The sequence below is a fragment of the Panthera leo genome, chromosome E1 (assembly GCF_018350215.1).
Source record: "Panthera leo isolate Ple1 chromosome E1, P.leo_Ple1_pat1.1, whole genome shotgun sequence".
In the NCBI taxonomy this organism is placed as follows: Eukaryota; Metazoa; Chordata; class Mammalia; order Carnivora; family Felidae; genus Panthera; species Panthera leo.
Window position 1 is genome coordinate 5,932,851 of NC_056692.1, and position 21,204 is coordinate 5,954,054.

A 21,204-nucleotide genomic window follows, 5' to 3' on the forward strand; every position below is an offset into this window, starting at 1 on the left:
CGAGGCATGCTCAGGGAAGCCATTCTCAGTCCTAGGTCAAGTCTGCCTAACAGCATATCAAAGGGAAGCAGAAAGGTCTGAAAAAGCATGATTTACCCAAAAGTCTGCAATTAGCAGATACTAAGCAAAAATTTTAAAAAGAAAACACGGGGTTGGATTTTTTTTAGGATAAAAATGCAAAAAGTGACTTAAATGTATTTCACGATATACTTAAGCATCAACTATAACCACATTTTTTATCTTAATTTTAATTTAAAATTTTCTACTTTGGGGGTGCCTGGGTGGCTCAGTCAGTTGAACATCCAACTCCTGATTTCGGCTCAGGTCAGGCTCTCATGGTTCGCGAGATCGAGCCCCACATCAGACTCCATGCTGACAGAGCGGAGCCTGCTTGGGGTTCTCTCTCTCTCCCTCTATGTCCGTCCCCCGTGCGCTCTCTCTCTCTCTCAAAATAAATAAATAACCTTTAAAAGATAAAATAAAATGTTCAGTTTTGAAAGGAGCTCGTAGAACTGAGTTTATTGTCTTAATCTGTGAATGAAGCTACCTTCACAACCTCCGGAGAAGAACAGGTTTGAGCAAACACTGCCGAATAGGGGACCCCTCAGGCTTCACGTTCAGGAGACACAGACCCTTGCTTGGGCGCTGGCGGAGGGAAGGGCACAGTAGTCACTGCTCTGGAAGGACAGAACTATGGAATCTGATGCAAAACTACCCTTGATTTTGTGTGGAGACAGCACCACCTTGTGGGTTTGTGAGACACTGCCACAGCTGACCCGGACACAGGTTCCCCCCCCCCCCCCCCCCCCCCACACTGTGTTCCTCTCCCGAAATCTGAAGACGCAGGAATGTGAGTAAAAGCATCCCCGAGTCTGCGTGAGGCTCTAACTCACTCCTGGTTTCTAACGATGAAACTGCGTGGGGATGCTACCTCATTATTCTGGCATTATTCACGAGGCTCCTAACCTATAAAGGAGATTCGAGGGAGTGATTACATCTACTGCAAGATCCCCTGCACGTAACAAAGCATCCACTAAATATCAAGCCCCTTCTGGAAGTGCACATGGCCCTTGTTATGGTTGGGAGCAGGGATGCTGGAACCGGTTAAGAATGACTTTTGTTTGTCTGGATCGAGGGGCTGTTGATCAGTTATCTGCTAAATACAGGGAAATGCACACAGACACAGGCATGGCTCATGCCAGTGAACATGTTTTTTAGCCATTTGATTCGAGCTATCCAGAACAAGTCACGGTCAACGTTGCTACGTAATGTTTCGTTAATGCTTAATTCTACCAGCTAAAAGATGTTCATAAATTGTCCAGACCTCTCATAGGAACACTCTGTACTTACTACAGAAGCAACAGTAATCCTCACGTCTGCTTGAAATATTTCACAGAATACCCAAATCTTTTGCACTACAAAACCTCCTAACAATTTGGTTTCTAGGTACCTTGAAAGTGGGAAGACAGGTACTCCTGAGTCACTAAAAAGGTCTGTCCCTCTCCTGCCCTCTCCCATCCCTCTCCCAGGGTGAACTGTGAAGTTCGTATTCTGGTTTCTACATCCCTGAGCCTGGAAATCTGAAGCTCCCACCGGGCTTGGGCAGCACATCACCACCACCTACTGGCTTCCCTGCCCTTACCTTCTCTAGAGAACCGCAGAGTTCCCCGAAGGTTTGAAACAACGCTTCGATCAAGGAGTATGGGTTCCAGAAAAACTTTATTTTTTAAATAACTTTGTAGTGTTTTAATTTTTTTTAATCTTTATTTAAAATTTGAGAGAGAGAGAGACAGACAGACAGTGTGATTAGGGGAGGGGCGGTTAGAGATGGGGACAGAATCCAAAGCAGGCTCCAGGCTCCGAGCTGTCGGCACAGAGGGCTCCAGGCACAGCACCCGTGAAACCGAGAGATCATGACCTGAGCCAAAGTCAGACACTTAACCGACTGAGCCACCAAGGTGCCCCCAGAAAAACTTTATTTTTATCAAATGCAACTTTTCAGAGTTGTTAACTACATACTCAAAATAAACCTGTTCCCCAAGTTGTTTCGGACAGAGTAACAGAGACCAGATTTTACTTTCCCTCCTGAAACAACTGGAAAAGGAGACAAAATATAGGAAACAATGGTTTGGGGACACCGCCTGGCAGGCGGAGCAGAGCAGAGCTCCCTGAGAGGAGACGAATCAGGTGAGCCCTGCACTGGCCGAATGCACCACCTGGAGACAACAGCCCGGAAGCACAGGCAGGGGGGCCAGGCTGAGTCAGGCGGCCCCCTCCCCCTAGAGTTGGCGGAAGTTGCTCAGAGTCTGGGAAGGCGAAGGCAGCCAGAGTCAGCAGGGCAGCAGACCAGAGTGGGGAGCTGAACGGAGAGAAGGCTCCGGAGATCTCCAGGGGGTCCCCCTCGGGTCTGGGAAGGAGCCTCCAGGAGAAGCAGAGCAAACAGAGCTGGCAGTAGGTACTTCCTTCCAGCCAGAGTGGAAAACCTCATACATCAAGCAGCATCAGGTACGATACACAGAAGGGTCTTGCCTCAGTGGTGGGAGAAATGAGCCCAGACTAAAGACTTCTCTGGTGCCATAAAACTACGTCCAAGCAGTGACTGATCACATCCCAGAGCAAAGCTCTAGAACATTTACAGGGGGGCGGGCACCTGGGTGCTTCAGTTGGTTAAGCATCCAACTCTTGACTCGGCTCAGGTCATGATCTCACGGTTCGTGGGTTCGAGCCCCGAGTCAAGCTCCACGCTGATGGTACAGAGCCTGTTTGGGATTCTGTCTCCCTCTGCCCCTCTTCTCTGCTCATGCACTCTCTCTCTTCCAAAATAAATAAACGGGGCGCCTGGGTGACTCAGTCAGTTAAGTGTCCAACTCTTGATTTGGCTCAGGTCATGATCTTACAGTTCATGAATTCGAGGCCCAAGTCTGGATCTGTGCTGATGGCGTGGAGCCTGCTTGGGACTCTCTCTCCCCCTCTCTCTGCCCCTCCCTCACTCGGGCACATGCTTGCTCTCTCTTGCTCTCAAAAATCAATCAATAAATATTTTAAAAAATAAAAAGGGGTGCCTGGATGGTTCAGTTGGTTGAGGGTCCAACTTTGACCCAGGTCATGATCTCACAGTTTGTGGGTTTGAGCCCGCATCAGGCTCTGTGTTGACAGCTTACAGCCTGGAGCCTGCTTCAGATTCTGTGTCTCCCTTTCGCTCTGCCCCTTCCCTGCTCACACTCTGTCTGTCTCTCTCAAAAATAAACATTAAAAAATTTTTTAGTAAAAATAAAATAAACAAACATTAAAAAAAAAAAAGAACTTTTATAGGAATGCCAAAATACTCGGCATCCAACAAAGTAAAATTCACGTCTGACATCCTATCAAAGGTTGCTGGGCATGGTGAGTAGCAGGAAAACACCTCACAATGAGATCAATCGATCCATCAAAACTGACTCAGAAATGACACAGGTGATAGATTAGCAGACAAGGACATTAAAATAGACATTATAGGGGCACCTGGGTGGCTCAGTCGGTTGAGCCTCTGACTTTGGCTCAGGTCATGATCTCACAGTTCGTGGGTTCGAGCCCCGCGTCGGGCTCTGTGCTGACAGCCTGGAGCCTGCTTCAGATTCTGTGACTCCCTCTCTCTCTGCCCCTCCCCTACTCACACTCTGTCTCTGTCTCTCTCAAAAATAAATAAAACGTTAAAAAAAATTTTTAAACAGACATTATAGCCATATCCCGTACAGTCAAGAAAATGTAGGAACAACAGAACATGTTAAGTACAGACGTGAAAAACATAATGAAGCCCCAATTCAAACTTCTAGAGATGAAAAAGACATTTGAGATGAAAAATACACTGGATGGGATTAACAACGGATCAGACAAAGCAGAAGAGAAGATTAGTGAACTTGAAGACACATGAACAGGGAGTATCCAAAATGAAACAGAGATTTTTTTTTTTTTTTTATAGAGACAGAAAGCATCAGTAAAGCTCTGGGACAACCTGGAGAGCTGTAATGAACGTACACACGTTATCCTCACACAGAGTCCACGTGGGGGTTATTCTCAAAATCCACAAAGAAGCGGAGAAGGAAGGGAGACAGAAGATGGCGGAAGAGATACTGGTCAAGATTTTCCAAATTTGATGAAAACTATAAACCCACAGATCCAAGAACCCCACACGAAGAAAATGAGTCCTAGGCCATCCACGGTAGTCAAACCGTTGAAAACCACTGAGAAAATATCAAAAGGAGCAAGAAAAATATTACATGCAGAAGAACAAAGTTAAGAGGACAGATGACATGACTCCATTTCACACCCAATTCTAGAAAATGCAAGCTGATGTATGGTGACAGAAAGCAGCTCGGTGGTAGCCTTGGGATCTCAGCACTGGGGGCGGTGGGGGGCAGGCGGGAGGGGTCACAAAGGGGCAAAAGGAAACCTTGGGCGTAACAGGTATGTTTATCAACCTGATTGTGAACATGGTTTCACACGTGTGTATACGTGTCAAGAAACTTACCAAACCGTATGCTTGAAATATGTGCGGTTTACTGTTTGTCCACTACACCTCCCTAAAGCTGGGGGAGGTCGCCTGGCCCACATGACCCGTAACCATTCGAACTCTCAAACGGACTCCCGTGGGGGAGGCCGAGACCAGGAAATAGAGTCTTTTCTCCGCACGACCCCAAGAGCAGGAGCAGGACAAACAAGAGGGAAGCTTCACAGCCACTTCCTCCGGGAAGAATGGATCCAGATTCCGTTATCAAGGTGACGATCACCCAGCCTTCTGTCTCAAGAGAAATCCTGGGACTCGGGCTTCATTCCACGTGCGTGTTGCTGCCCTCGCCAGCCGTCCTCTCTACTTCTGACAGCACGTCCCCTTTCCACGCTCCCGCTGGAGCCCCGGCGGGGGTAAGACAAGCAAGGAAGCCGGCTCACCTGAGGTGCTGCTTGGAGCACGGAGGCCGTGAAGTCCTGGTCTCCGACGAGCCTTTCGTCCAGGGCGGCAGCGGCCAGCGCTGAAGCGAGGAACAGAAAGTTGGAAGGCTCTAGGTGTCGTGGCAAACCACTCCCCAGAGGGCACCGATGCAATCGGTACACGTCAGAAGTGATGCCCGTCCCTCCCTCGCCAACCAGCTCCAGCTCGTTCCAACAGTTTCCTCCTCCTCCCTCAGAACCAAAATTCACGTGGTCTGGCCCAGCCATAGAGGAGCTTCACGGACCAGAGCTCCCCCTCAGAGGGATTCAGTTAAGTCCACTCCGTTTCCAGACTTTCCAGAGATACCCTGATCTGAGCAGCATATCATTTTCCACTCGGTCGTAGGCCCACTAACCACGGCCCCCAGATTTCCCCGAGAACTCACCACATGCCACCGCGAGGAAGCGCCCCTCACCTAATTCTTGCTCCATGTCAGACTCCTCTTTCACAGCACGGCTCGGCGGCTCCCCAGGCCTGGAGGGGGAGGCCCGAGGTCCCAGCTCCTGAGACGCCATTTCAAGATGGCGCCCCGCTCCCCCCACGCGGCAGCTTGCGGAGTCCGTCTTCTCCGATAAGATTTCTTGTCCCAGAACTTGGATGCTGATCTAGAGACCACACAGAATTAGTTACTGAAGGATCCAGAATGAGGGGTTCTGAAAGAAACACAGCTAACGCTCCATAACAGACCACAGGGCGGTCCTCGGGGACATGGAACAGGGAAAGAGGCACACGAGCTTTTCCGTCTAGACCAGCAGGAAGCGGTGAGGAAAACGACCTGAGGGGAGGCCGAAAGCCGACGCCTGAATCAGGCGTGGGAGGTCTTCAAGGCACGCCATGGAGGGGCGCCTGGGTGGCTCAGTCGGTTAGGCGTCCGACTGCGGCTCAGGTCATGATCTCGCAGTCTGTGAGTTCAGCCCCGCATCGGGCTCTGTGCTGATGCCTCGGAGCCTGGAGCCTGCTTCGGATTCTGTGTCTCCCTGTTTCTCTGCTCCTCCCCTGCTTGCACTCTGTCTCTCTCTCTCTCTCTCTCTCTCTCTCTCAAAAATAAATAAACATTAAAAAAAATTAAGAAAAAATAAAGGGAAAGTTCATCGACAATGTGTTTCTACTGGATAGTCTCCACCAGTGAAAAACTCAGGTATCCTTTGTACAACTTCCCGGACACTTGAGTCTAAAGATGGACAGAGACAAGAGGCTTTGGCCTCTGTTTGTAATGGTCAGAGTCCCAGGGAGCCTTAGAATTAGGGGAGACACGGGGACACACTGGGGCGATATAATAAGAAACATGGATTTCGTCTCTGTCCCAGGTTCCTGGCACAGAGTTGCTAAAACCCTTGGAATTGCCCTAAAGGAAGGGAGTGACAGAGCAATTCTGTTATTCATGATGAGCCCCTTTCCATCACGCCTGAGTTGAGGCTAAGCAGGGGACGCTTGGTGGGCCCCCAGAGAGCTTTAGGACGGAGGCTGGTCATCAGAGGTGCCCACCGGGTGATCAGAGGATTGACCTGACAGCCCCAACCCTCAACCTCTGAGGAAGGGAGAGGGGCTCGAGATTTTCGGTCACCAATGGCCAATGACTAATCTTTCATGCCTAAGTAACGAAGCCTCCATCAAGCTCCCCAAATGATGGGGTCTGGGGAGCCTCTAAGCTGGTGAACACACAGAAGTACCGGGCGCACGGCATGCCGGGAGAGGCCACGGAAGCCCCACACCATCCCCATGGCCTCCTGCTGCTGCTCCTGAATCACGCTCCTTATCATAAACCATCAAGTGTAAGTCGTGCTTTCACGAGTTCCATGAGTCATTCCCTGTCCAACCCGGGGAGGGCATTGTGGGAACCAGCAAATGTACAGCCAGTCGGTCTTAAGGACAGTTGGCCTGTGTGACCTGTGACTGGTGTCCAAAATAAGAGCATTCTCATCAGACTGACCCTTATCCCCCTGGGTCTGCCAACCCCAGAATGTTAGTGTCGGGTCTGAACTGACTTGTAAGACACCGGGCTGGTATCAGAAAGTTGGAGAATAGGGGTGCCTGGGTGGCTCAGTCGGTTAAGCATCCGACTTCGGCTCAGGCCATGATCTCACAGCTCGTGGGTTCCAGCCCCGCGTCAGGCTCTGTGCTGACAGCTCAGAGCCTGGAACCTGCTTCGGACTCTGTGTCTCCCTTTCTCTCTGCCCCTCCCCTGCTCACACTCTGTCTCTCTGTCTCTCTCTCTCTCAAAAATAAATAAAACATTAAAGAAAAGAGAAGAGAAGAAAAGAAAAGAAAGTTGGAGAACTGGTCGTTAGTGTGGAAAAGCACACATGCTGAGAGTCAGAAAAAAAGACAAGACGCCTCGTGAGACCCCAAGGGAGCCCTGTGCCTCGCTGGCGGATTACCCCCTCTGCTTACCCACCGCCACAGTCTCTGGGGGTCTCCCTTCAAGCTCTCCACGAGGGTCACCGCCTCCTCGCCGCTGCCCGGACACTGGGTCCGCACCCACGTCTGGATCTCCCCGGGCAGGATGGTCAGGAACTGCTCCAGCATGAGGATCTCCAGGATCTGCTCCTTCGTGTGAACCTCTGGCTGCAGCCACTGGAAACAGAGCTTCCGAAGCTGTCGCAGGGTCTCGTGGGGCCCAGACGTCACCTGGTAACGAAACTGCCTGAAGAGCTGGCGGGCGGTCTCGGGGTTAGAGAGCTCCCCTCGAGGGGCAGCGTCCGGTCCGCAGAACGGGGAGTCCTCGGCCTTCGCCAGCCGCGGCAGCAGGGCCAGGGCCTGCCCCAGGTCGACAGGCATCATCTGGCTCGGCGGGTCCCTTTGGGTGAAGGGTTTCCCGGATGGGGCTGTCTCGGGGGGTGGGGGGGGACCAAGTCTTCACCGAGGCTCCCACAGGGACACTAGAGAGGGAGAGAGAGCCGGTGCTGGACAGAGAAGGACACAGTATCAGTGAGAGCGAATTCACAGGCCCTACCTGAGAAGCGACGGCTCCACTACTCTCCTCTGAGAGATTACAAACCTGAAGCCGCCAAGCAAGTCGCTTAATACGGTATCTAAACTGGCATCTTCACCCAGACCGTCTTACGACATTCTCTCTTGGGCTTCAAAGGGCCAGACCCAGTAGAAGGATGAAACGCATCGCGTGAAGCATTTTCACCCCGGTTTTCCACGTGAACGGCTCTTCCACACGACACTGGCTTAACTGCACCCGCGAGCGTGCAGACGAAACGGTGAAGCTGAACAAAGACGTCATCGACACCCTAGAAGGGGTGATGCTGAAACGACCTGATGCTTCCATAAGGAATAAGGGGTGAAAGAGGACAAATTAATTCTTCCCCAACAGGTGCAACGAAATTTCCAGGTGACCTCTTCTGAGGGCAGTGTGGAAAATGAGACTGTGTGGGAATCGATGAAAAACCTGTCCCAAATGAAATGTTCAACTCCGGGGTTAGAGAAGGCTTAGGACCAACAGTGACTACCCCCAAACACATTCCTCTGGCCTTGAACTAAGTGAGCACTATTTTATGGCAACCGGCCTAAAAATCTGGAAGACAGTGGCTAAGCTGGTGGAAAAAGGAATGTTAAATGACAAAGGTAGTATTTAGAAATGCTTAAAGGATCAGTTTATTTAACTATTTCTAGTTAACTGTCTTGCATAGGATCCTAATATTGGATTATTGGGCCAATCCTTAAATGTTATAAAAGCGTTGCAGGCCATCATTCCTCCAAAACACTAATTGGAACCATAAAAGCAAACAGACACACCCAATCAGTTAATCTGGCTTAATTAGAGATCGGTAGAATACTCCAGCTTTTCATAGCTGCCTTTTTCTTGTGGTACAAGAAGGAATGTCTTCATGCCTAGCACTTCAAACAACTCATCCTGTATCAGAAAATCATTTAAAAACTATAAATAAACAAAAAATAAAGTACAATAAAAAATAAAACGTTTCAAGCAAAAAAAGGAAAGGGTGAGGGGCACCGGGTGGCTCAGTTAAGTGCCCCGCTCTTTTTTTTTTTTTTTTAATTTTTTTTTTCAACGTTTTTTATTTATTTTTGGGACAGAGAGAGACAGAGCATGAACGGGGGAGGGGCAGAGAGAGAGGGAGACACAGAATCGGAAACAGGCTCCAGGTTCCGAGCCATCAGCCCAGAGCCCGACGCAGGGCTCGAACTCACGGACCGCGAGATCGTGACCTGGCTGAAGTCGGACGCCTAACCGACTGCGCCACCCAGGCGCCCCAAGTGTCCCGCTCTTGATTTCGGCTCAGGTCACGATCTCATGGCTTGTGCGTATGAGCCCCGCATTGGGCGCTGCACTGACAGTGGGGAACCTGCTCGGGATTCTGTCTCCCTCCCTCTTTGCCCCTCCCCACTCATGTTCTCGCTCTCTCTCTCAAAAAGAAACATTAAAAAAAAAAGGGGGGGGGGGGAGAAGTAAAAAGGATTAAAGGATTAATCCAGGGGCACCTGGGTGGCTCAGTTAGGCATCCAACTTCAGCTCAGGTCATGATCTCATGGCTCGTGAGTTCAAGCCCACGTCGGGCTCTGTGCTGACAGCTTGGAGCTTGGAACCCACTTCAGATTCTGTGTCTCCCTCTCTCTCTGCCCCTCCCCTGCTCATGCTCTGTCTCTCTCTTTCTCTCTCAAAAACAAATAAAAATTTTTTTAAAAATTTAATAAAGGATTAACCCAATATTACAGGTTTCATATGTGGACCTCATTGCACTTATTTTTTGGTTCAACATGAAACCCACAAATTTCGTTCATTTATTCAAACAGAAGCCAGGGTGCCATGCTGATGATGTGCTCAGTACAGACGTGTTTGAGCAATTCTGTTTCTGGCCATAGCAGAGTACCTGGTAGTAAGACCGGCCCACCCACTGTCAACAACTACAGAACTACAGAAAACATTTAGGGCAATTGTTTTCCTGCACTAGACAACTGGCAGACAAGAATGAGGTCCCCGAGAGAAGAAAACCTCATGGGGAAGAGGCCCAGGATCATCCTGGCTGTCTGCATGGCGACAATTTCCCAACAATGGTGCAGGAAGCTGGAGCTCAAGCGGAGTTCGGTGGTCTCAACAAACTGAGGAGGGAGAGATCAGAACTTGGAGCTGCTTTAGTATCTGGAATCTGAACAACAGAGCAGTGGAAAGAATGGAGCTATGGCAGGGAGGGGGGTGGTCATGAAGACGTCTGTGTGGGGTTTTCCTGTGAGCCCTTGGCCAAGGGTTGGACTGCACAGGGGCAGGGTGAAGTTATGCAAAGTTTAACAGACAGCAGATGCTACAGGGTTAAGAGCAAAAGAGATACAAAATAAATGCCAATCAGGAATGAGAGATATTTGAGTTTGTGACCATTAAGAATGGAGAGACCTTGTTAATACCCATACCCGTTAATACCCAAAGCATCCTGAGATACCAGAAAGGCCTCGTGTTAGGATAGTTAGGAGTAAATACAATGCCCTAGAGTAAGATCTACTCTAAACTGGCCCTAAAAGAGCCTAAAGCCAAGCATCAACAAGATCCACAGAGGAAATGCAGCCTCCTGGTCTGGCCTAATCAAGTTAGAACACCTCAGGATACACTCTGGCCTTTCCAGAGAGATCTGTCCTAACAAGGCATAAAACCAAGCTAACACAAGTCAAAGGTGATCAATGAGTAACTCAACTGCCTGCCAGAACAAAACTCAATACTCCTCAGAGGAAGATCACAGAATCCTACAATGTGCCACCCGCAATATTCGAGATGTAACCCCAAATTATTAGACATTTAAAAACATGATAATGTGACTCAAAGTCATGGAAAAAAAAACAGGAGAAACCAACCCAAAGATGGCCCAAGGACTGCAAGAAAGATATAGCCATAATGAAAGTAGACATAGGGACGTTCCACAGAGAAATTGAAATTATAACAAAGAACCAAATCCAAATTCTAGGAAAAGAATTATCAACCCAGATTTCCACTCCAGTAAAAACATCTTTCAAAAATAAGAATAGAAAGATATCTGCTTTTGGAATGTGTTCAAATTCAAGCAACCATCAACTAAACAGAGACTGTTATAAATGTGATATACAAGCCCAATAGTTAACACAAATCAAAAACCTATAATAGGTACACAAAAAATAAAGAGAAAGGAATCTAAACATAACACTAAAGAAACCCATCAAACCACAAGGGAAGACAGCAAGAGAAGACAGCAACAGAGAACTACAAAAATAACAAGAAAACAGTTAAAACAGCGATAAATATGTAATTATAACAATTACTTTAAATGGTCTAAGTGCTCCAAATCAAGATACAGAGTAACTGAATGAATAAAAACAAAAAAACAAAAAAACCAACACTCATCTATCTGCTGCCTGTAATAGACTCACTTCAGACCTAAAGACTCGTACAGATTGAAAGTGAAGGGATGGAAAAACATATACCATGCAAATAGAAGTGGAGGGGGACAAAAAAGCCAGAGTAGCAATACTATATCAGACAAAACAGACTTTAAAACAAAGACTATAAACAAGAGACAAAGAAGGACACCATATAATACGGGGATCAATCTAACAAGAAGATATAACAATTGCAAATATTTATGCGACCAACATAAAGGCACCTAAATACATAAAGCAAATATTAAAAGACATAAAGGAAGAAACTGGCGGTCATACCATAATAATAGGGGAACTTAACACCCTACTTGCATCAACGGACAGATCATCCAGACATAAAATCAACAAAGAAACTGGCTTTAAACCACACAGTAGGCCAGATGGAACTAAGACATATATACAGAACATTCCATTCAAAACCAGCATTCCAAGTGCACTTGGAACATTCTCCAAAGCATCACATGTTAGGCCACAAAACAAGTCTCAGTAAATTTAAAAAGACTAAAGTCATATCCTGCATCCTCTCTAACCACAACTAGAAATCAATCTGGAGAGAACACAAACACATGGAGGCTAAACAACATGTTATCTAACAATGAAGAGGTCAACGAAGAGGTCAACCAAGACGTCAAAGAGGAAATCGAAAAATACGTGGAGACAAATGAAAACAACCTAAAATCTTTGGGATGCAACAAAAGCAGTTCTAAGAGGGAAGTTATAGCCATATCGGCCTGCCTTCAGAAGGAAGATCTTAAACAACCTAAACTTACACCTAAAGGAGCTAGAAAAAGAAGAACAAACAAAACCCAAAATGAGTAGAAGGGAGGAAACACATTAAACCTTGGTTTGCGAGCATAATTCATTCTGGAAACATGCTTGTAACCCAAAGCACTTGTATATCAAAATGAATTTCAAGAACCACCAGCTCACTTGTGATCATGTGACATTGAGCATCACATACTACTCATTGCAAGACATCGCTCATTTATCAAGTAAGATTTTTAGAAATGTTTGCTCATCTTGAGGAACACTCACAAAACAAGTTACTTGCGATCCAAGGTCTTACTGTAATAAAGAGTAGAGCAGAAATAAAAATAGAAACTAAAAAGCATAGAAAAAGATCAATGAAACCAGGAGCTGGTCCTTTGAAAAGATCAACAAAATGGATAAATCTTTAGCCAGACTCATCAAAAAAGGAAGAGAGAGGTGATTCAAATAAATAAAATCAGAAATGAAAGGGGCGCCTGGGTGGCTCAGTTGGTTGAGCATCCGACTTCAGCTCAGGTCATGATCTCACAGTTCATGGGTTCGAGCCCCACGTTGGGCTCTGTGCAGACAGCTCAGAGTCTGGAGCCTGCTTCGGATTCTGTGTCTCCCTGTCTCTCTCTGCCCCTCCCCAGCTTGCACTCTGTCTCTCCCTCTCTCAAAAATAAATAAACATTTTTAAAAATTTTTTTAAAAATGAAAGAAAAATAACCACAGAAATACAAAGGATTATAAAAAAGTATGATGAAAAATTATATACCACCAAATTAAACAATCTAGAAAAAAATGGATAAGTTCCTAGAAGCATGCAATCTTCCAAAACTGAATTAGGAATGGAAAATTTGAATGAAACAACTGCTAGTAACAAAACTGAATAACTAATCAATACTTTTAACAAACAAAAGTCCAGGACCAAATGGCTTCACAGGTGAACTCGACCAAATATTTAAAGAAGGGTTGATATCTATTCTTCTCAAACTATTCCAAAACAGAAGAGGAAGGAAAACTTTCAAATTCATTCTACAAGACGAGCATTATCTTAACACCAAAATCAGACAGAGACACTACAAAAAAAAGAAAACTACAGGCCAATATCTCTGGTGAACATAGATGCAAAAAATCTCAACAAAATATTTGCAAACCAAGTTCAACAATACATTAAAAAAAAAAAACCTCGATCAATTGGTTCAATATTCGCAAATCAATGTAATACATCACATTAACAAGAAAAAGAATTAAAACTATATGATCATTTCAACAAATGCCAAAAAAGCATTTGACAAAATACATCCATTCATGATAAAAACTCTCAACAAAGTGGATTTAGAGAGAACATACCTTAAAATAAAAAGGCCATACATGAAAAACCTGCAGCTAACATCGTACTCAGTCGTGAAAACCTGAAAGCTTTTGCTTTATGATCAGAAACAAAACAAGGATGTCCACTCACCACTTTTATTCAACATAGTATTGGAAGTCTGAGCTGCAGCAATCAGACAAGAAAAAGGAATAAAAGGCATCCAAACTCGTAAGGAAGAAGTCACTATTTGCAAATAACATAGTATATATAGAAAACCCTAAAGCCTGCATGAAAAAACTATTAGAACTGAAAAATGAATTCAGTAAAGCTACAGGATCCAAAATTAGCATACAGAAATCTGTCGTGTTCCTATGCACTAATAATGAAGTAGCAGGAAGAGAAATTAAGGAAACAATCCCATTTATAACTTCACGTAAAGGAATAGAATACTGGGGCACCCGGGTGGCTCAGTCAGTTAAGCGTCCATCCGTCTTTGGCCCAGGTCATGATCTCACGGTTCGTGAGTTGGGCTCTGTGCTGACGGCTTGGAGCCTGGAGCCTGCTTCGGATTCTGTGTCCCCCTCTCTCTCTGCTCCTCCCCCATGCTCAGTCATGTGTGTGCGCACGCTCTCTCTCTCTCTCTCTCAAAAATAAATAAACATTTTCTTAAATTTTTTAAAAAAGGATACCTAGGAATAAATTTAACAAAGAAAGTGAAAGACTTGTACTCTGAAAACTATAAGAAGTTGTCGAAAGAACCGCAGATGACACAAACAAATAGAAAGATAGATCATGCTCATGAGCTGAAAGAATATCGTTAAAAAGCCCATGACACCCAACTCAATGTACAGATTCAGCGCAATCCCTATCAAAGTACCAACAGCATTTTCCACAGAACTAAAACGCATAATCCTAAAACGTGTATGGAACCACAAAAGACAACAAACAGTCAAATCATTCTTGAGAAGAACAAAGCTAGAGGGGTCTCTTCTCCCAGGATTTCAAGATATATCACAAAGCTAGAAGAATCAAAACAGCATGGTACTGGCACAATAACAGACACACAGACCAATGGAACAGGATAGAGTCTAGAAATAAACCTGCATCCATGGGCTCTAATCTACAACAAAAGAGGCAAGAATATACAATGGGAAACAGACAATCTTCTCAATAAATGGTGCTGAGAAAACAGAACAGCTACATGCAAAAGAATGACACTGGACCACTTTCTTATGCCATACGCAAGAATTAACTGAAAATGGATTAAAGACTTAAATGTGAGTCCTGAAACCATAAAACTCCTAAGGAAAATGCAGTAATCTCTCGGATATTGCCCTTAGCGACATATTTTTAGATATGTCTCCTCAGGCAAGGGAAACAAAAGCAAAAATAAACCATTGGGATGACACCAAAATAAAAAGCTGTTACATAGTAAAGGAAACCATCAACAAAAAATTATATAACCAATAAGGGGTTAATAAAAGTGTATAAATAACTTCTACAACTCAACACACACACACACACACACACACACACACACACACACACAACCCAATTAAAAAAATAGTCATGGGACCTGAACAGACATTTTCCCAAAGACACAGAGAAAGCCAACAGAAACATGAAGAGATGCTCAATATCACTAACCACCAAGAAAATACAAATGAAAAACACAATGAGGTATCACCTCACACCAGTCAGAAAGGCCAATATTAAAAAGACAAGAAATAACAAGTGTTGGCAAGGATGTGGCAAAAAAGGAGAGCCCTGTTGGTGGGAATGTAAATTGGTGCAACCATTATGTTGAAATTAAAAAGCAGAAACACCACATGATCCAGTAATTCCATTATTGGTATTTACACAAAGAAAACAAAACCACTAATTCAAAAAGATATACGCACCCCTATGTTTACTGCAGCATTTACAATGGCCAAGATATGGAAGCAAACCCAAGCATCCATTGACAGATGAATGAATAAAGATGTGGTGTATATATATATATACACACACACACACACACAATGGAATACTACTCAGCCATAAAAAAGAATAAGATCTTGCCATTTGCAACAACACTGATAGGCCTGGAGGGCACTACGCTAAATGAAGTAAGTCTGACAGAGAGAGAAAGATACCATATAATTTCACTTATTTGTAGAATATGAAAAAACAAAACAAATGCACAAACAACAGAAACCAGACTCTTGAATACAGAGAACAAACTGTTCTTTGCCAAAAGGGAAGTAAGAAGGGGTTATGAGCAAAACAGATAAAAGGGATTAAGAGCTACAAACTTCTGGGGCACCTGGGTGGCTCAGTCGGTTGATTTTGGCTCAAGTCATGATCCCAGGGTGGTGGGATTGAGCCCCGCATTGGGGTCTGCACAGAGCATGGAGCCTGTTTACCATTCCCTCTCTTTCCCTCTGCTCCTCTTCCCTGCTTGTGCCATCTCTCTCTCAAAATAAATCAACTAAAAAAAAAAAAGATACAAAGTTTCAGTTATAAAACAAATGACTGAGATGAAAAATACAGCATACAGAGTATAGTTGATATGAGCACTGAGTAATGTATAGAATTGTCAAATCAATATGCTATACACCTGAAACCAACATAACATTGTATGCTGATTATACTTCAATAAAAATAAATAAATAAGCTAGGAAAATTTTTCTCCAGTGATTTATATGTAAGAAATGATAAAGGACACCTTTCCAATTGCAGAGAAACTCAGATCTACAGAAAGGAATGAAGATCTCTAAAAATGGTAAACATATACTGAATAAATATAGAAATACTATGCTTTTACTTCTAACCTCCTTAAAAGGCAACTATTAAATACAAAAATAATAACAGTGTAAACAGAACATAAGTAGAAGTAAATGACATAAATATAGCACAAAGGAGTGGGCATAAGGAATTCATCTGTTGTGAGGTTATTACATTTATGAACTGATAAAAAAGAATAGGAAATGGGAAGTGAGTGGTGCTAAGGTGACAAACGGGAAATGCAAAGGTGTTAAATGAGAGGCAGGAAATAAGTGTAAATTGTGACATAAAGTGGTACAAATATTAAAGTAGATTCCAATAAGTTAAAGTAAACTTTGGTCATTTAAAGACGCTACTGCTAGGTGTAAAAATATTATATAAAGAACTATAGCTTAAAAACCAATAAAGGAATCCCCCAAAACATTCACTATCCCAAAATGTGATAAGAAAACATCAAGAGAAGAATAAAAACCAGACGGATCAAATGGAGAAAAAAGACAACTGGTAGACCAACACTCAACCATATCAGTAATTACATTAAATGTAAGTGGACTAAACATTTTAATTATAAGTAAAGACTGTCAGATTTAGAAAAGCAACATCCAATCATACAGTGTCTACAAGAGACATTTTATACGTAAAGATACAGATGGTTTGGAAATAAAATAATGGGGAAAAGAAATCCTATGCAAACAGCAAGCATACAAAAACTGGTACAGTTATATTATATCTGACCAAGAGACTTCAAGACCAAAAAAGAAATAGGGAAACATTTCATTATAAATGAGTCTAGTCATTTACAACACAAAACTGTAAATGTATATGCACTTAATACCAGGTCTAAAATGGCAGATCCTCATAGTTGATCGAAGGAGTAGACAAAAAAAAATCAGTAAGGATACAGAAAATCTGAACACTGTAAACCAACTTACCAACTTGATCTGACGTTCAGACTCAACAACTATAGAATACACATTCATTTCAAGTGTATATGAATCATTCACCAAAGCAGACCACAGGCATGATTACTTTTCAAAAGATTACAATCTCAAAGTATATATGCTCTGACCATAATACAGGAAATTAGAACTCGGTAACAATATCTAGAAAATGTCAATATATAGAAATTATTAAAAAACAAAACTCTTAACCTATGGCCAAAGAAAAAGAAGGACAATGGAAATTAAAATGTTTTCATATTGAATGGCAGTGAAAACACAACATATCTAAACTTATAGGAGACCACTTATAGAAAACTAGAGGAAAAATGTGCAGTTTTAAATAAACATGTCACAAAATTGAATAAATATACAAGCACCCTTCATAATCTAAATCTGTTTGGCTCCTGAGTTTTAAATAACAAGTAAAAAGATTTCAAAGATCAAGAGACTGATGCGTAGATTTATTCAGATTTATTTCCTTCCTGAATTAAGAGTGCATAGATTACATTTCGGGAAAGTGACATTTAGGGAAAACTGTAAATCTTGTATTTAAACTTGATTTTAGTAATTATATCCTAACAAAATGCTAAGTAAAATGTCTCAATTATTCCAAATTAAATTATTATATAAAGGGTGTAGTTTATAACCCAATGAGTTCATGAGAACCTAAAAACACTTCAAGTTATCCCAAATGCATAGTTCTTATTAAAACTCTAACAAATGAGAATGAACTTAAAATATACTCTTAGGGGGACACCTGGGTGGCTCAGTGTATATATATATATGTATATATATATATATATATATATATACATATATATATATACATATATATATATAACCTAAAAGTGTATATATATATATATATATATATATATACATATATATACACTTTTAGGTAAGCACGCTTACTATGCATGTGCATACAAGCAGCCCTTTGTTGTGTACCTACTATTGACAAAGACTCTCTCCTTAAGCAAAATCTAGTCAAGCTCCTGAGTCCTCTTTGTGACTTGGTCTGGCCTTTCAGCTCTGCCCTTGACCCTTTGAGTCCCGTTTCAGCAAGAATCTTGCTGAGTCCAGTTCAGGGAAAAACCCTCATCTTTGAGAGCTGGTTAAATGCTACATCCTAACGTTGTATATCTGACCACCCCTGATACCTGATCAAAGTCCTTAGCGCGCGGGCCTGCCTTCGGCTAAACTCCTGTCAAGTCGGTTCAGCCCGTTCCCTTTACCCCACGTTTCCTTAGTAATTTTCCATCCACTGATCCTCCCCACGGAGCTCACTCGTCCTTGCTGTATTCGGAACACAGCCCAATTTCTCTCTGCGCCTGCAAAACCCCGTTGCGGTCGGGCCCCTAAATAAAAAGCCTGCCTTACCGTCCACAAGGAGCCTTAGGAGTAATTTTTACTCCAACAGCTACGCATCAGCTCCTTATTAGGCCCTGTTCCTGCCATTTCTAATCCTGGCGGATTAGGAACCTCTGATGTTCACAAGGGGCGGCCGAATTGGAACCCAGGAAGCTCCAAGCAAGGCCTGTGCTCCGGGGAAGAGGAGCCCCCAACGTCGGGAGATTTCGGGAGGCGAGGGGAGGGAGCGGGTTTCGAGGCTGGTTCAAACTGCAGGGGAGTTAGGGGAGTGCCGCTGGCATTCTGCGTCCTGGAGGCCGGGGCGGCGCTCCCCACCCAGGTGTTCTCCACGCCGGGCCCCCCAGCACCCTTGGCACCCCGGGGAGGGAGGCTCCGGGCTTCAGCCCACGCGGGGCCCCTGCCTTCCAGCCTCTGGGGGAAGGCACAGGGAGCGGCCCGGTTTAGCTGCCAGCCTAGGGGCGCGGCCCGGGAGTCCGGCGGGGTACGCAGGCTCCGGGGCACAGAGCCAGCGCCGGGCAGCGGCGTCCCCACCACCCCTGAGCCCGCTCGGCCCCGCCTCCCTGCCCCTGCCGCGGCCCCGCGCCCTCCGAGACGTCCGGGCGCGCGTCCGCCGGCCCCGCCGTCGCCCCTGGGGGCCCAGCTGAGCCCCGCGCGGACGCGGGAGACGCCACGCCCGACCCCGGGTGGCCGCGGCCGGGCCCGCCCAGCTCGCGCGCGCTCACCTCGGCCCGCGACGCCGGCTCCGGGCGCACTTCCGGGAGGCCGGCGGCTGCGCGCGCCGCCGGCGCCGGCGCCGGGACGGAGGGGCGGGGCCGGGGCTGGGCCGCGGGCTCCGATTGGCCGCCCGCGTCGCCCCGCCCCGCTCGCGTCGCCCAGGCGCAGTGGCCGCTCGCGGTTGCCCGCAGGGGGCGGCTGGGTCATTCATTCCAGCTTGGGGCGTTCGTCCCTTTTCTTGTTGCCGACAGGCTGGGCCGAGCGCTGCGAGGGTCTATCAAGATAATTCCCGTGTGTGTCGCATACCCCGTGCCCAGTCCCACACCTTTGCGACTCTGCCCGTGTCCTGGGTGCTCAGCCGAAGCCTCCCCGCTGCATCGGATTTGCTCCCCGACGTCCTCGATGCTCCAACCCACACTAGCTCTGCACTTCCTGGGCTCTCTCTTTCCACTTCCCCGTGTTGGCATTCCATGCGTTGCTAACCTGTCTCCCGGCCTTCGCGTCCCGTGTGTCCTTCTGTCTCCCTCCCTCTGCCTCCCCCAAACTCACTCTGCTTCAGCAGGGATGCCATCCTCCCTCCCCCCGCTTCTCCTTCCCTTTCCCGCAGGCCAGAAGCTGCGAAGTGCTACTGTTTTGCCTCATCGCCCAGACACCTTGCCCTCTCTCCGTTCTCCACCTGTTTCTTCCACACCCATCCTGCGCTCAGCCACAACAGTCGTTTTGTGATACTAAATTGCGCTGATAGAAGCATCCAAATCTGGAAATCTGGATTCCTACGTGTATCCTATGTGTGTTCAGTCTTGGGCAGTTGGCAACACTGGGGAGCGTTCGGAAACAGAGTTGCAGTGTGGCGAGCTGCCCTGTGGCACGTTTAGCGGAATTGGACACATCTCTGGAGAAAAAGGCTTTGGAAAGGGGGAGGTGTGAATCCTGGTATCTTCACATATCTGAAAAACTAACCAAAGGGGAAAAAAAAGAGATTTAACATGTTCTTCCTGGTCCCAGGGTCAGAACAAGACCCAGTGTGTGAAAACCATTTCAGCTTAACCCAAGTGGAAATTTCTAAAGTCGACTTGTGTAACAGTGCTACTCTATGAGTTCCTGAGCAGCAGGGTAGCAATTAATTGGGGGCATTTTAAAGGGATACCTGCAATGGCTGTTTCTTCTGACACCGAGGGCTTTGCTTCTAAGAAAGTCAAGAGACAAGCTGGTTTGGAAAGGAAGGTGATGAGTTTTTATCTTCAACATAGTAGCTCTTAGCTGATCAATACACAAAGAAGATAATAATAATCCAAACCCTTTAATTGGTCCATAGATACTTTGTGAATCTGATGAAAGCTATACTTCTTTTCCCAAGGGAAATGCACACATACGTCTACATACAACGTTTTCCACACAAGTTTAGGGAGTGCGCAGAGCTCTGAAGCCCATCCTCAGAACCCGTGAGAACTCTAACCCTGATAGATGATTCCTGACATAGAAATGACACTTGGTAGTTTAATAATGTCTTTATAAACTGGCACCTTGAGGTGAAGCATGAAATCTCCCTTCTTTCTGAACAGACTGAACCACTAAAAAATATGTCTTAAAATTTGGGAGATCTATACCACAGTTTAGGAAATAAGGGAAAGTTATCATCTCTTTCCATTCATTCACTCACTCATTCAATAAATATGTATCAGATGCCTCCTACAGAGGCATTGTTCTGACAGCTGGCTATGCAACAGTGAACTGAACAGATAGAGTTCCTGCCCTCAGAGGGCTTCTATTTTATGAAGGAGGTGGACAATAGATACACAAGTAGTAATAAGTATGTTGGGTAATGATAAGAAAATTAAATCAAGGTGAGAGGGGATGGACAGTGTTAAGGATGGAGTATAATTTAAATGTCTTTTTTTTTTTTATGTTTATTTTTGAGAGAAAGAGATACAGGGCATGAGCAGGGGAGGGGCAGAGAGAGAGGGAGACACAGAATCCGAAGCAGGCTCCAGGCTCTGAGCTGTCAGCACAGAGCC

At 45.3% G+C, this 21,204-nt stretch overlaps 1 protein-coding gene across 2 annotated transcripts in view; it reads right to left on the reverse strand.

Annotated features, from left to right (window-relative positions):
* The window catches only part of ZNF18 (zinc finger protein 18), a 28,719-nt gene extending 9,478 nt beyond the window's left edge, over positions 1-19,241 (reverse strand). The window contains exons 1-5 of one of the 2 annotated variants that reach the window (XM_042917481.1): positions 19,198-19,241; positions 7,965-8,236; positions 7,358-7,869; positions 5,382-5,571; positions 4,927-5,006 (exon numbers count right to left, since the gene is read on the reverse strand). In XM_042917481.1, coding sequence (XP_042773415.1) covers positions 4,927-5,006; positions 5,382-5,571; positions 7,358-7,747 — 660 coding nt within the window. In that variant the 5' untranslated portion in view covers positions 7,748-7,869; positions 7,965-8,236; positions 19,198-19,241. Of the gene's footprint in view, positions 1-4,926; positions 5,007-5,381; positions 5,572-7,357; positions 7,870-7,964; positions 8,237-18,484; positions 19,004-19,197 lie in introns of those variants that run through there. The other variant, XM_042917482.1, reaches the window with a different exon arrangement.
* Between the last annotated feature and the right edge of the window lie 1,963 nt (positions 19,242-21,204).